The sequence below is a fragment of the Equus asinus genome, chromosome 21 (assembly GCF_041296235.1).
Source record: "Equus asinus isolate D_3611 breed Donkey chromosome 21, EquAss-T2T_v2, whole genome shotgun sequence".
NCBI lineage: Eukaryota > Metazoa > Chordata > Mammalia > Perissodactyla > Equidae > Equus > Equus asinus.
The window spans coordinates 80,923,866-80,936,466 of record NC_091810.1 but is presented as its reverse complement, the minus strand read 5'-3'; the positions used below and the strand labels follow the sequence as shown (position 1 = coordinate 80,936,466).

The following is a 12,601-nucleotide window of genomic DNA, read 5'->3' as shown; positions in this document are numbered from 1 at the left end:
GGGATCTTTTGCTTTTGGGAAATGAGAATAGTATTTTTAAAGGCTAATTATGTTACAGTAGGCTTTTGTTATATGTACTTTTCCTGTTTCAGGGGATTTAACTTCACTTAGTATAAGTGAGCCCTATAGTAATGAAACAGTTTAGTGATGGAGTTCTGCTGTCCTTGAACTCAGTTTGATTGGGAGCTCTTTCAGGGAGAACTGATAAAGAGTAGGAAAGGCCCTCCACGTAACACTTGGTACTTACTGTCTTTCCTGTGTGCTTTTGCATGCCAAATTTTAGTACCTCTGCCTTGTAGAGGGTCTGAAAAATTACATGCTGAAAGGAAGTATTTAGGGGGTGAGTACTGCTAATATACCAATGAGCCATCTTATTTCTTTTTGTTGATTCTAGAGTCTACTGACTCATTACTTTTTTGGTGTCTGGACAACAGAGAAGCCTTGAAATAAAAGTAAACTGGCTGTAATTCCATCCACATTACAGAGAAGTGATTCTTGTTTGAAGGAGAAGAAAACATAGAAGAGTAGGTAGATGCAGTATGTGTACGATTTATGGAAGGTCTGTGCCCGCTTTTGCCAAAAGCACTGTTGGTCTTACCCTCCTTTTGGAAATAACACTGCTTGTCAGAACCAATAGCATCAAAAACTCACTTTTCTCATGACTGACCAAAAGGATAGCAATAATCATTTACCCTATGTATTTAAATCAGTCGTGCCCTGGTGACTTTGGCAATTGTAGGCTTTTTAGTCTGGCTTGAATGTGCTGGTGATGATCAAGACTGTCATCTTTATTAGCTCAATTATCAATGAAAATGAAAGGTCATTTTTTGAGTAACCTGCAGTATCCTAGGAAAAGTCTTTGTGGGTCTTGCTTGGAAAGACATTGAGTTGCAGACAAAGTGTTTAAAACACAAACATAGAAACTGCCTAGGATGGTACATTTCTTTGTGACATAAGTATTTTAGAGGAGGCTCTTACACTTTTAAACTGCTTCACTGGCTGGGTGTTTCATTTGAAAAGTATTATGGATATACCTAATTATTATAGTATAAGAATGTTACTCATATCCCCTATTATTAAGAATGTGTTTGTTTCAGAGATTAAAGTTTCGATGGCAATTTTGAGTGAGCCTGGCTCTTGAAGCTTATTTCTTTTGATAGCCTGCGTTGTTTGATTAGCTTTTGTGTGTGTTTATTTAATGTGTAGTGTGTCTGAGAAATTATACAATGGTCTTTTTTTTTCTTACAACAATTTGGTGATTTTTCTGTAGTGGTCATCAACTTCTGTAAAGAGTTGGTAAATATTACGAAATGTAATTTTATAAGACTGGAGGTCTTTTTCTACTTACCAAACTTTTTCTTTTTTGTAGCTTGGCTGCAGAATTGTTGGTCCTCAAGTAGTCATATTTTGTATGCAGCACCAGCGATGTGTTCCAAGAGCCGAACATCCAGTTTATAATATGGTTATGTCTGATGTAACCGTATCTTGTACAAGCCTGGAAAAAGAGAAAAGAGTAGGTGTTGAGAGGAATATCATGACGTGTATTTGTTTATTTCTGCACTTAATTTTTCACTATGTAGGAGATACTTTGAAAGACCTTTAAGTTTTGGTGTTCATGACTTATAACAAAGTTACTATACAGCAATGTATATCTTTTTTTATTTTTTAGTAAACTGAATGCAGTGGAATCTGTTGTATTGAAAACTGGCTAATTAAGGTTTTTTCTTTTGATTTAAAAGGAAAGTCACTTTTTTCCCTACGTGGTTGATGAGTTTATTTTTGAATCGCTTGCATTTTTCCACCATAGATGGTTAATCAAAAAAAAGGATTCTGAGAGAGAGATTTAAAATGTATTTTTCTTATATATTATACATATAATTTATATTGTTTAAAACATACGTATGGTATATTAAAATATATTGTTTATTATAGAAGCAACATAGTTTAATAAATTCATGAAGCTGAAAGGGATAAATTTAGGAAAATAATATATAAAATTTATTTATAATTCATATTTATCTTCCAAAAAGTAATTTAGTTAATTATTTAACTTCGTAGTGGTGAGAAACATTTGTGTATTCAAGCTAACAACAACAAAAGATATTTATAGGATGTCGTGTAAAAAAGGGAGAGAGATGATTTGCTTCAGTATTAATAATGCATTTTCTTTTGGGGCCACAGGAAGAAGTTCATAAATATGTACAAATGATGGGCGGACGCGTATACAGAGACCTTAATGTATCAGTCACTCACCTTATTGCAGGAGAAGTTGGCAGCAAGAAATATTTAGTTGCTGCGAACCTGAAGAAACCTATTTTGCTTCCTTCCTGGGTAAAAACACTTTGGGAGAAGTCCCAGGAGAAGTAAGAAAGACATTTAGATATTTTGTAGATTTGAAAAAGTGATACATTCAATCATTTTGGCATATTGTGGGTTTTCATAGGGGAGGTTTTATAGTATCCTCTTTGGATTTGTTATTCAGGGAGAAAAATGGGGTTATTACTGTTTTCTCCAATGAAAACAAACGAGGTATAAGTTGATAGGTAGAATGAACTATGGGGTTAGTATTGGCTGCAAGGTAAGAAATGCTTTGATAATAAAATTGTTTTTAGCAGAAAATGCTTGTGAAATACTTAAGATAATTAGTGTGGCAACTGTAACTCTTCTGTTGCATTATTCTTTAATACTGTGCTCGGATGTAAATTAATCATTTTGGCAGTCATATTCCCTCCCAAAGGGAGCATATGTAATGTTGGATATAAACATATGTAAAAGCCATTAACTGAGATGTGATCATTCAGTAAATTTTTTAAAAAAATATAGTGAGTTATACACTTTTTTTTTTTTTTTTTTTTTTTTTGCTGAGGAAGATTAGCTCTGAGCTAGCATCTCTGCCCAGCTTCCTCTATTTTTTCTATGTGGTATGCCAGCCATAGCATGGCTTGATAAGTAGTGCATAGGCCCGCACCCGGCACCTGAACCTGCAAACCCCAGGCCATCAAAGCAGAGCACGTGAGCTTAACCACTATGCCATGGGGCCAGTCCCTGAGTGAATGTCAGTAGAGCTCATTTTATGTACCTGGCCTGAGCTAGGCATTAGATATATGTAGTGATCAAAACAGGATAGCATCCCTGCCCTCATGGAGCTTAGAGCTATTTCAAGGGACAGAATTGATTTTCCCCTAAAACTAGATTAGCAACCCTAAGTCCAGGTGCCATTGTTTGAGTTAAATAGGCATTTTTCTGGTCTTCCTTTCAATACCATCCAGGACATCCTAAATATATCTCCCCCTTGGCACCCTCACTCCCAGCCTGGCTGTTTCTTCAACACATCTGCCTAAAATGGCAACAGGATGATATCGATATTGTTGGTGTTCTGCCAAAAATCATGGCTTATTATTTACATACTATAATGGAAGGATGAAAAGTCCGTTATTTAAGTAGGTAACTAAAGAATCTTTGGGTTTTTAGGTGGAGATTCAGACTTATTGAAAAATACACCCCACTTTGATCAGCATGGACTTAGAGTTAATGAAATATATATTTTTCCCTTCAAACAGTTTTATTTGAGAGACGCTGTCTGAAACATTATTTTTCACTAGAGATGATGTTGAGCTAGATGATCAGTTAGTGTAATTCTGAGTGTGTGTCCCCGTTCCCCTTATCTTAAAAGTGATTAAAATCCTAAAAAATGAGGAAAGTATTAGTGATATTTCTGTTGTTTGTCGTTATTCTGGTAAATTTTAAACTATCTGATACATTTAACATGTTAAATTTTTTTCCTTTTTATCATTTGTTTTCCCCAGGAAAATAGCTAGATACACTGATATAAACGTGGAAGACTTCAAGTGTCCTGTCTTTCTTGGTTGTATAATCTGTGTGACTGGCTTGTGTGGCTTAGAGAGGAAGGCAGTTCAGCAACTCACGATTAAGCATGGAGGTCAATACATGGGGCAGTTGAAAATGAATGAATGTACACACCTCATTGTGCAAGAACCGAAAGGTAAAACTGTTTCCCAAATGGACAAATGCAAAATTTTCTCTAGTATTTAACATTTTAAAGTCTTTACAGTATAGCTTTTGCTTCTGACGTGTCATAAATTTAGTATGATAGTTTTTCCCTAACATCTTGCGAAGATAGTTTGTTTCACAATCTGTAGAAAAATTACATGACTCTCCTAGTGTTTATCCAGGTCATTGAATAAATATAAAGAAGCAAAAATTTCCAGTGGTGTTTTATCTAAATTTATTATCAGATCTTTTGCTTTTTAAAAAAAAAACTCCCCTACACAGTTACCAAATACTTGAGAAGAAATTTGCATCAATAACAAGAAAGCTAATAGATATAGCTAAATTACATTTCTTTGTAATGACAAATTTAAAAGGCTTGACTTAGTTTTTAATTGAGTGTATCAGCTTTACTAAATGAACTAGAAGTTTTAACTTGAAGATACACCTTGCAGAACATGAGGCAGTTATTAGAAAAATACATTATCAATAAGAATTCCTTAAAATTGCAGTTCATTTTGGTGTTCTACAATCTTTATTCTAGAGAATATTTTTTTTATGTTTTTACTTTTTATTATTTTTTATTTTTATTTTTTCAAAGATTTCATTTTTCCTTTTTCTCCCCAAAGCGCCCCGGTACATAGTTGTATATTTTAGTTGTGGGTCCTTCTAGTTGTGGCATGTGGGACACCGCCTCAGCATGGCTTGATGAGCAGTGCCATGTCCGCATCCAGGATCCGAACGGGTGAAACCCTGGGCCACCGAAGCAGAGCGCAGGAACTCAACCACTAGGCCACGGGGCCGGCCCTCTAAAATATTACTTTTTAATATGCTGTATGGCATAGATTTTAAGAGTAATTACTGGTAACTAATTTTGTCTCTGGTGAGTTTTTTTTAATACTCTATCATAATTTGAATATTTCTACAAAGATAGATTTTAATGATTTGAATTTCTCTCTCTCTCTCTTAACGAACATGATAGGTCAAAAATATGAATGTGCCAAGAGATGGAATGTACACTGTGTGACCACGAAATGGTTTTTTGACAGTGTTGAGAAAGGTTTTTGTCAGGATGAATCCATATACAGGACAGAACCTAGACCAGAAACAAAGGCTATGCCTGATACTTCAACTCCTACTGGCCAGATCACTACAGGTGACGGTAAGTCTCATTGGGATTAAAGTAAGTGATCATTTTGAAGGCAATCAGTTTTTTATGTAAGAATTGATTTGTTACTAGGGTCAGTGAGATGCAGTTGGGAATGCTTCCAGGCATAAGCGTGTAATAAAACAACCAAATTGTACAAAATATTAGTCCAGAACTTCTGATTTTTTTTTATAGTGAAAGCGTACTTTCTTTCATACCCTGATGCAAATGATACAAAATGCAAAAGATGATTAGAGAAATTAAGAATACTAATAGATAAAGACTTAAAAGAATTAATTTTTTAAACCTCAACTGATGTGCAAATATTAGTACATTTTATTCACTGCAATTATTATAGATATCTGTATTCGTATAAAATTTAAAGCTGTTTCTGTTCTGTAGGTGCTGTGTTGGCAGTTTAGCAAATGTAAATTTTTTTTCAAATATAAGCTTCTTGGACCTTACAACTGACAACTTCAGATTTTTTATCAGAAGCAAGCAACTATTAAGAAAAAATATATTAAATGTGTTTTCGTTTAAATGAGATAGGAAACTTAGTTTTGTTTTCAGTTTTCATACTTTGCCCACAAGATTTCAGTAGAAGCATTTGTATCTTCCTTTGGAAATTAGCCCTTTGTGTTTAAGAAAAGTTAATCTATAGGAAAATAGTAATCACAATTATTTTATCTCTGTAAATTTATGCATCTTTTTTTAATACATAGGTCGTACTCTTTCAGATGTCAGCCATATTTCCAACATCAATGCAAGTTGCATAAATGAATCAATATGTAATTCAGTTCTTAATAGTAAAGTGGAGCCTACACTTGAAAATCTAGAAAATCTGGACATCAGTGCATTTCAGGCACCTGAAGATTTATTAGATGGTTGTCGGGTATGTCTTTATTATGTAATAAATGCAATAAGTGATAATATACATTAGAACTTCCTAGCCTGACTTTGAAGACCCCTCAGAGTTGAGTTTGCTCCTTATCTACATAAACCCTCCCCTCTAGCTAAGTAGATGCACTGATTAGGCCATGTCCATCCTTCAGCTGTCAGGGTGTCTCTGCCTGGGATGTACCTTCATCTGTCATCCTTCAGAGTTATATAACTATTATTTATTAAATATTTATAATATGCTACATGCTGTGCTAATCATTTTATATATATTGTTAATATGTTGTATAAATTCTTACTTAATTCCCACAAATAACTCTAAAATGGATGTTATCCTGAGGCTGAGATGTAGAGGATTAAAATTCTTGTTAAGAGTCATACAGACTTTAAGTAGCCAGCCATCCACTCCAAAGCCTGTATCCCTAACCATTAGACCCACTGCTTTGTTTAATATTTCTTGGGCTGTTTAGTTTTTTAGTGTTTGAATAACTATCTTATCAGTGCCTTGATGGAAACATGCTATAGGTCTCCTAGAGTTGAATACTTACTGAATATCTTCCTACTTGTAGAATCAGTAGGCTATGCGTTAATTCTCAAAGAGCAGCAAAGATTTAACCCTGTTTTGTTGCTAAGAAAGGAAATTGGGCAGATTACCTCACCCTTCTATACTTTTAAAACTTAACAACTTACTAGCAGAACAGAAAGTGTCCTTTATAATCTTTTATCCTAGACTATTCCAATTCTGAATATGACGTTTAATTATTCTTTACTTATAGGAAGTATATAATTCCACATTTTTGTTAAAATATATTCTAGTAATGGAGGTTATTTAGTTTGGGATATAAATGCAGTTAGGAATAGATTTATCATTCTTAAGAAATTTTTTAAATGACACATTATGTAAAAGATGAAAAAGATTTTTATATTGATTAAATTGGTTTAAATATATGCTGATAGTTAAAAATAAATCAAATTATTGCATATGCGTTATCCTCAAAGCATTGTGCTCAGCTTTTTGCCTTAAATTTTCTTGTTTAATCAACTCTGTGAAAAAGATACCTCAATTTATAGGTAAGAAAATTGGGTTAAAGAGCTTGAGTAACTTGCCATGGTCATGTGGTTAGTATTGGCAGCTGAACCAAAATTTAAACCTAGATTTTCTGAATTTGGACATTTAACTCCACTTTATTTCTATAATTACTTTAAAATTTACAAGTAGTAAGATCTTTACAGTTTAAGAGGCTACCTGCATTTTAGAAATTTCTGTGCAGTAATATTCAGAAGATATTGTATCCTGGCTTCTATTTTATATAAAGCCTCAGAATGCTTATCAAATAGACCCTGAAGAGTAATAATGCTGTGAGGTTGTGAAGGAGTTTCAGAGTATCCTCCACTTCTTAATATATCTAAAAATGTACATAAGAATTGCCTTATTTACACACAATGGATTTAGATATATATTTTTAATAAATGAGTTTTTATTGAGAGAAACAAATCGTCTTAAATGCGTTAATCTAAAGTAACTATTTTCTCTCTTTGCAGATATATCTCTGCGGTTTTAGTGGCAGAAAGCTAGATAAACTGAGAAGGCTTATTAACAGTGGAGGCGGAGTTCGTTTTAATCAGCTCAATGAAGATGTAACTCATGTTATTGTGGGAGATTATGACGATGAATTGAAGCAGTTTTGGGATAAATCAGCCCACAGGTTCTATCAGTTTTTAATTCAAAGCAATTTCTACTCTGTAATGATTTTTCTTAAAATTGCATATCCATGCAAGTATGGAAACTGCACAGCAAGTGCGATGATGGCTATACAGTCTAAACTAATATAAAGTATGTACTATCTTTGTAGGCCTCATGTAGTGGGAGCAAAATGGTTGCTAGAGTGTTTTAATAAAGGTTATATGCTTCCTGAAGAGCCATATATCCACGCCAACTACCAGCCAGTGGAAATTCCAGTGTCAGATCCACCTGAAAGTAAAACAGCCCTTTTAAAAAAGAACAGCAGCTTCTCTAAGAAAGACTTTGCTCCTGTTGAAAAGCATGAACAAGCTGATGAAGATCTGCTCTCTCAATATGTAATTAATAACCCAACAATAGGTAAGAAATAGTTGATTAGTGTTTATAGTGATTAAGAAATATTTTAGTAGCAGTATATGTACATAGGTGATTTCTGCCAGGTTTTCTAGGTAAGTTCTTCCCTTAAAGTTTTGTTTGCTACTTTTTCTAAGCAGGCAAGGCTGAAGGGTTCTGACCCCTTCTTCTCTCTTCAACTCACCAGCTCCTCTTTGATCTGTTTTATATACTGGCATCACTTGGTTTGTGTGAGTTTGTAGCAGTATTTTATTTTATTTTACCCTTGTAGCAAATGCCTCTTACTTGATTATTGTGGTTTTAATGCATACGGTGCTGCAACTGTGGTCTGCCCCCTCTGTATGTGGTTCTCCTCAGTGTGGTGAGGGAAACTGCCAGTGAAGAGTTGCGAGCAGCATTTCTTCTCTTTTTAAAAAAATTTATTGCAAAATATTTAATACATCCAAAAAGATATAAAGAATAGTGTGATGAGTAACCATATACTACTGTCTAGCTATAAAAAAACAGAATATTTCATTATGCCAAAAGCCTCTTGTGAATCCCTCCTCATTTTCTTTATAGTTTATAACGTGTGTATATCTGTAGACAATACACTGTTTCATTTTTTGTATATTTTAGCTTATGTAAATGATACATGGTATGTACTCTTTTGCTACCCTCTCCCAAACTGAGAGATACTTATCTAATCTAAGTAGCTGGTTGTGAATATACCACACTGCTATATGAACATATCGCAATTTATCCATTTTCCTACCTGTAGACATTTTTATTGTTTCTTTCTTTTGCTAATACAAGCAGTACCACTGAGATTGTTCTTATGTAAGTCTCTGTGCACGTGACCAAGAACTTTTCTAGGGTGGGCATGGTCGATTCATGGGATGTGTACATCTTCAACTTCATACGTAATGCAAATTGCTCTCGGAAGTGTTTGTCTTAGTTTACCACTTTACACTAGAACAACAGCGAGTAAGAATTCCTCTTGTTGCATTCCTTTCAACATGTAGTGTTTCTTGTAAGGCTTGAAATTTTTGCCAATTTGATGAATGTAAAGCAGGATCTCATTGTGGTTTTAATTTCATAACTGATTACTAATAAAGTAGAGCATCTTTTTGAGTGTTACTTGGCCATAATATATTAAGGTAGTTGAATTTTTCATTCTATTCCTTTGGGGTTTGTGCTTTTCTATTTTATATAAGAAGTTTTCCTACCCTAAGGTCAGAAAGTTCTTCTCATATATGTATATTTAGAAGTCTTAAACTTTTCCCTTTTCACATTAATGACTTCAATGCATGTGGAGTTGATTTTTGTGTTCAAACTGAATTTTATCCAAGTGGATAATCACTTATTTTCAATACTTTTTATTGAATAATCCATCCTTTCTCCACTAATTTGCACTGCCACCTCTGTCATTTATTAAGGGTCTGTTATGTGAGGATCTGTGTTTGGGCTTTCTGTTCTGTTCCATTGAGATACCAACCTGGTAAACTGCCAGTAGCCTTGTAGTATGTTCTATTATCTGAGATGAAAAGACTCTCCAATTTTCTTTACAAAAATGTCTTTACTCTTCTTGAACCTTTGCTTCCATGCACATTTTTTAAATTAGTTTGTCAGTTTGCACAACAGCAGTGTGAGAATTTGGTTGGAATTGTATTGAGTTTATAATCTGGGGGAGAATTGACATCTTTACAATGAAAAGATCTTCCTGTCCATGAACATAGTTGTCACCATATAGTTTTCTTTTTTTAGTGTCTTTCAATAAAGTAGTTACATTCACAAACATCCCAGGCATGCTATGGTAGAACTATTACTAATTTCTTGCTTTCTATCTATATGCATATTTGTTCTTTTTTATATTTTAATTCATATCTCTTAAAATTACATTATTGAACTATTTTCTAGTGTATAAGAATGAAACATTTTGAATATTCATCTTAAGTCTTATATTAATTTAAATTTTTCTGTGGACTATTTTGGGTATTGAACTTTTTTAAAATTGTGGTAAAACATACACATATACATAACATAAAATTTGCCATTTTAACCCTTTTTATGTTTTCAGTGGTATTAATTATATTCACATTGTTGTCTGACACGGCATTACCTTCATCTCACAACTATTTTATCTTCCCAAACTGAAACTCTATACCCATGAAACCATAACTCATTCCTCCCTCCACCTGGTCCCTGGCAACCTGTCTCTATGAATTTGACTCTCTAGGGACCTCTTGTAAATGAAATCATACAATATTTGTCCTTTTGTGTCTGGCTCATTTCACTTAGCATAATGTCTTCAGTGTTCATCCATGTTTTAGCGTGTGTCAGAATTTCATTCGTTTTTAAAGTTGAATGATATTCTGTTGTATGTGTGTACTACATTTTGTTTAACTATCCATCGATGGATGCTTGGGTTGTTTCCACCTTTTGGCTGTTGTGAATAATGGTGCTGTGAATGTTGGTGTACGGGTATCTGTTCAAGCCCCTTCTTTCAGTTCTTTTGTGTATATTCCCAGAAGTGGAATGATGGATCATATGGTAATTCTATGTTTAATTTTTTGAGAAACCATGCTATTTTCCACAGTGCTGTAACATTTTATGTTCCCATCAGCAGTACACAAGGGTTCCAACTTCTCCACATCCTCACCAACATTTTTCTTTTCTATTTTCTTAATAAAAGCTATCCTAATGGATGTGAAGTGGTATCTCATTGTGGGTTTGATTTGCATTTCCTTGATGATTAATGATGTTGAGCATCTTTTTATGTGTTTATTGGCCATCTGTATATCTTTGGAGAAATGTCTATTTATGTCCTTTCTCTATTTTGTAGGGTTGATTTTTTGTTCTTGAGTTGTAGGAGTTCTTCGTATATTCTGAATATTAGTAATCCTCTGTAAGATATGTGATTTGCAAATATTATCCTCATTCTTTGGGTTGCCTTTTTATGTTGTGTCCTTTGATGCACAAAAGTTTTTAATTTTGATGAAATCCAGTTTATCTTTTTCTTTTTCTTGTTGCCTGTGGCTTTTGGTGTCATATTTCAAGAAATCATTCCAAATCAAATATCATGAAGCTTTTCTTCTACGTCTAAGAGTTTTATAGTTTTTGTTATTATTTAGTGCTTTGATCTGGGTGTTGGTATTTATTAAGTACTTGTCCTGCACTCATTGGAATGATCATATGGTTTTTCTCCTTTAATATGTTAAATTGTATTAGTAGATTTTATATTGTTAAGTTTAAATTTTTCTGAGTGTGATATGTTCATCTTTTTAATACATTACTATATTTAGTTTACTAATACTTTAAGATTTTATCTATTCAATGTGAGATTGGCCTATAATTTCCTTTTCATGTTGTCTTTTTGGGTTTTGTTATTAATTGATAAAATGGACAGTCTCAGAGAGAGTTTGTGTAGTATTAGAGTTGTCTGATACTGGAATGAGTGGTAAAACTCATCTAACTGGTCCTGGTGTTTCTCTGGAGGAAGATTTTGTAGCACAGAAGTGATTCATGTAATGGATATGGAACTATTTAATTGTTCTCTTCTTGACTCTATTTCGGGAAGCTCTGTTTTCTAAGAAACTTAAAGACCAATTTTATTAGTCTTTTTAACAAACCAGCTTTTGATTTTTTTGTTTTGTTTTTGTTTCATTTATTGTCTTATCCTTTTTATTCTTTTTCCTCTAATTTCTTAAGTTGTATAGTTTGTTTTTTGTAGTCTTTCTTTTGTCTAAGTATTTATGTATTTAGATTTCCCTAAAAGTACTAACTTACGGTTGCATTTCACAAGATCTTTTATGTAGCATTTTTGTAATTGTTCAATTCTGAATATATTCTAAGTTTATTATATCTTTGGTCTGTGAGATATTTAGAAGGTAGCTTTCATTAAATATTCTTCTGTGCCTCAGAAAATTGTTTTCTCTGATTGTTGGGAGGTTTCTATACATACATATGATATCAAGATATGTCTCCTCTATTCTATGGATTAATGAAATAAATGTGTTAAACTCCTTCTCTGTAGTGGTAGCTTTGCCAGTTTCTCCATGTAGTTTTGTCAAGTTTAGTTTTTTATATATTTTGAAGTTTTATTACATGGCGATCCTTGTTTTCCTAATGATTTTGGTTTTTTTAACTTAAAATCTATTTTGTCTGATGTTAATACAGCTATGCCTGCCTCCTGTGGGTCAGTATCTAGTATGACTGACTTTTTCTTTTAACTGCAAATTTGGTCAATTGACATTTATTGTTATTTGTGCTATATTTTGATTATTTTCTACCATCTTATTTTGTGTTATTTGTCCCATTTTTCTATGCTTCTTTGGGTTTTTTTTGACATTTTTACCTTCTTTTGAATGGATTGAGTTTGCCCCCTCCCACTGCAAATCCCAGCTCCATATCTTCCTTCCCCTTTTTGATTTGCAAGTTAGACATACTGTGTATATTTCTAGTGATTACCCTTG

At 33.4% G+C, this 12,601-nt stretch overlaps 1 protein-coding gene across 6 annotated transcripts in view; it reads left to right on the top strand.

Moving 5' to 3' along the window:
- TOPBP1 (DNA topoisomerase II binding protein 1) overlaps positions 1–12,601 on the top strand; it is a 61,566-nt gene that overhangs the window by 3,092 nt on the left and 45,873 nt on the right. For 2 of the 6 annotated variants that reach the window (XM_044755139.2, XM_044755141.2), the window contains exons 4-10: positions 1,370–1,513; positions 2,182–2,363; positions 3,807–4,003; positions 4,991–5,170; positions 5,878–6,047; positions 7,595–7,758; positions 7,906–8,153. In XM_044755139.2, the coding sequence (XP_044611074.1) occupies positions 1,370–1,513; positions 2,182–2,363; positions 3,807–4,003; positions 4,991–5,170; positions 5,878–6,047; positions 7,595–7,758; positions 7,906–8,153 (1,285 nt within the window). Of the gene's footprint in view, positions 1–394; positions 529–1,369; positions 1,514–2,181; positions 2,364–3,806; positions 4,004–4,990; positions 5,171–5,877; positions 6,048–7,594; positions 7,759–7,905; positions 8,154–12,601 lie in introns of those variants that run through there. The other 4 variants (XM_070493265.1, XM_044755140.2, XM_070493268.1 and 1 more) reach the window with 3 other exon arrangements.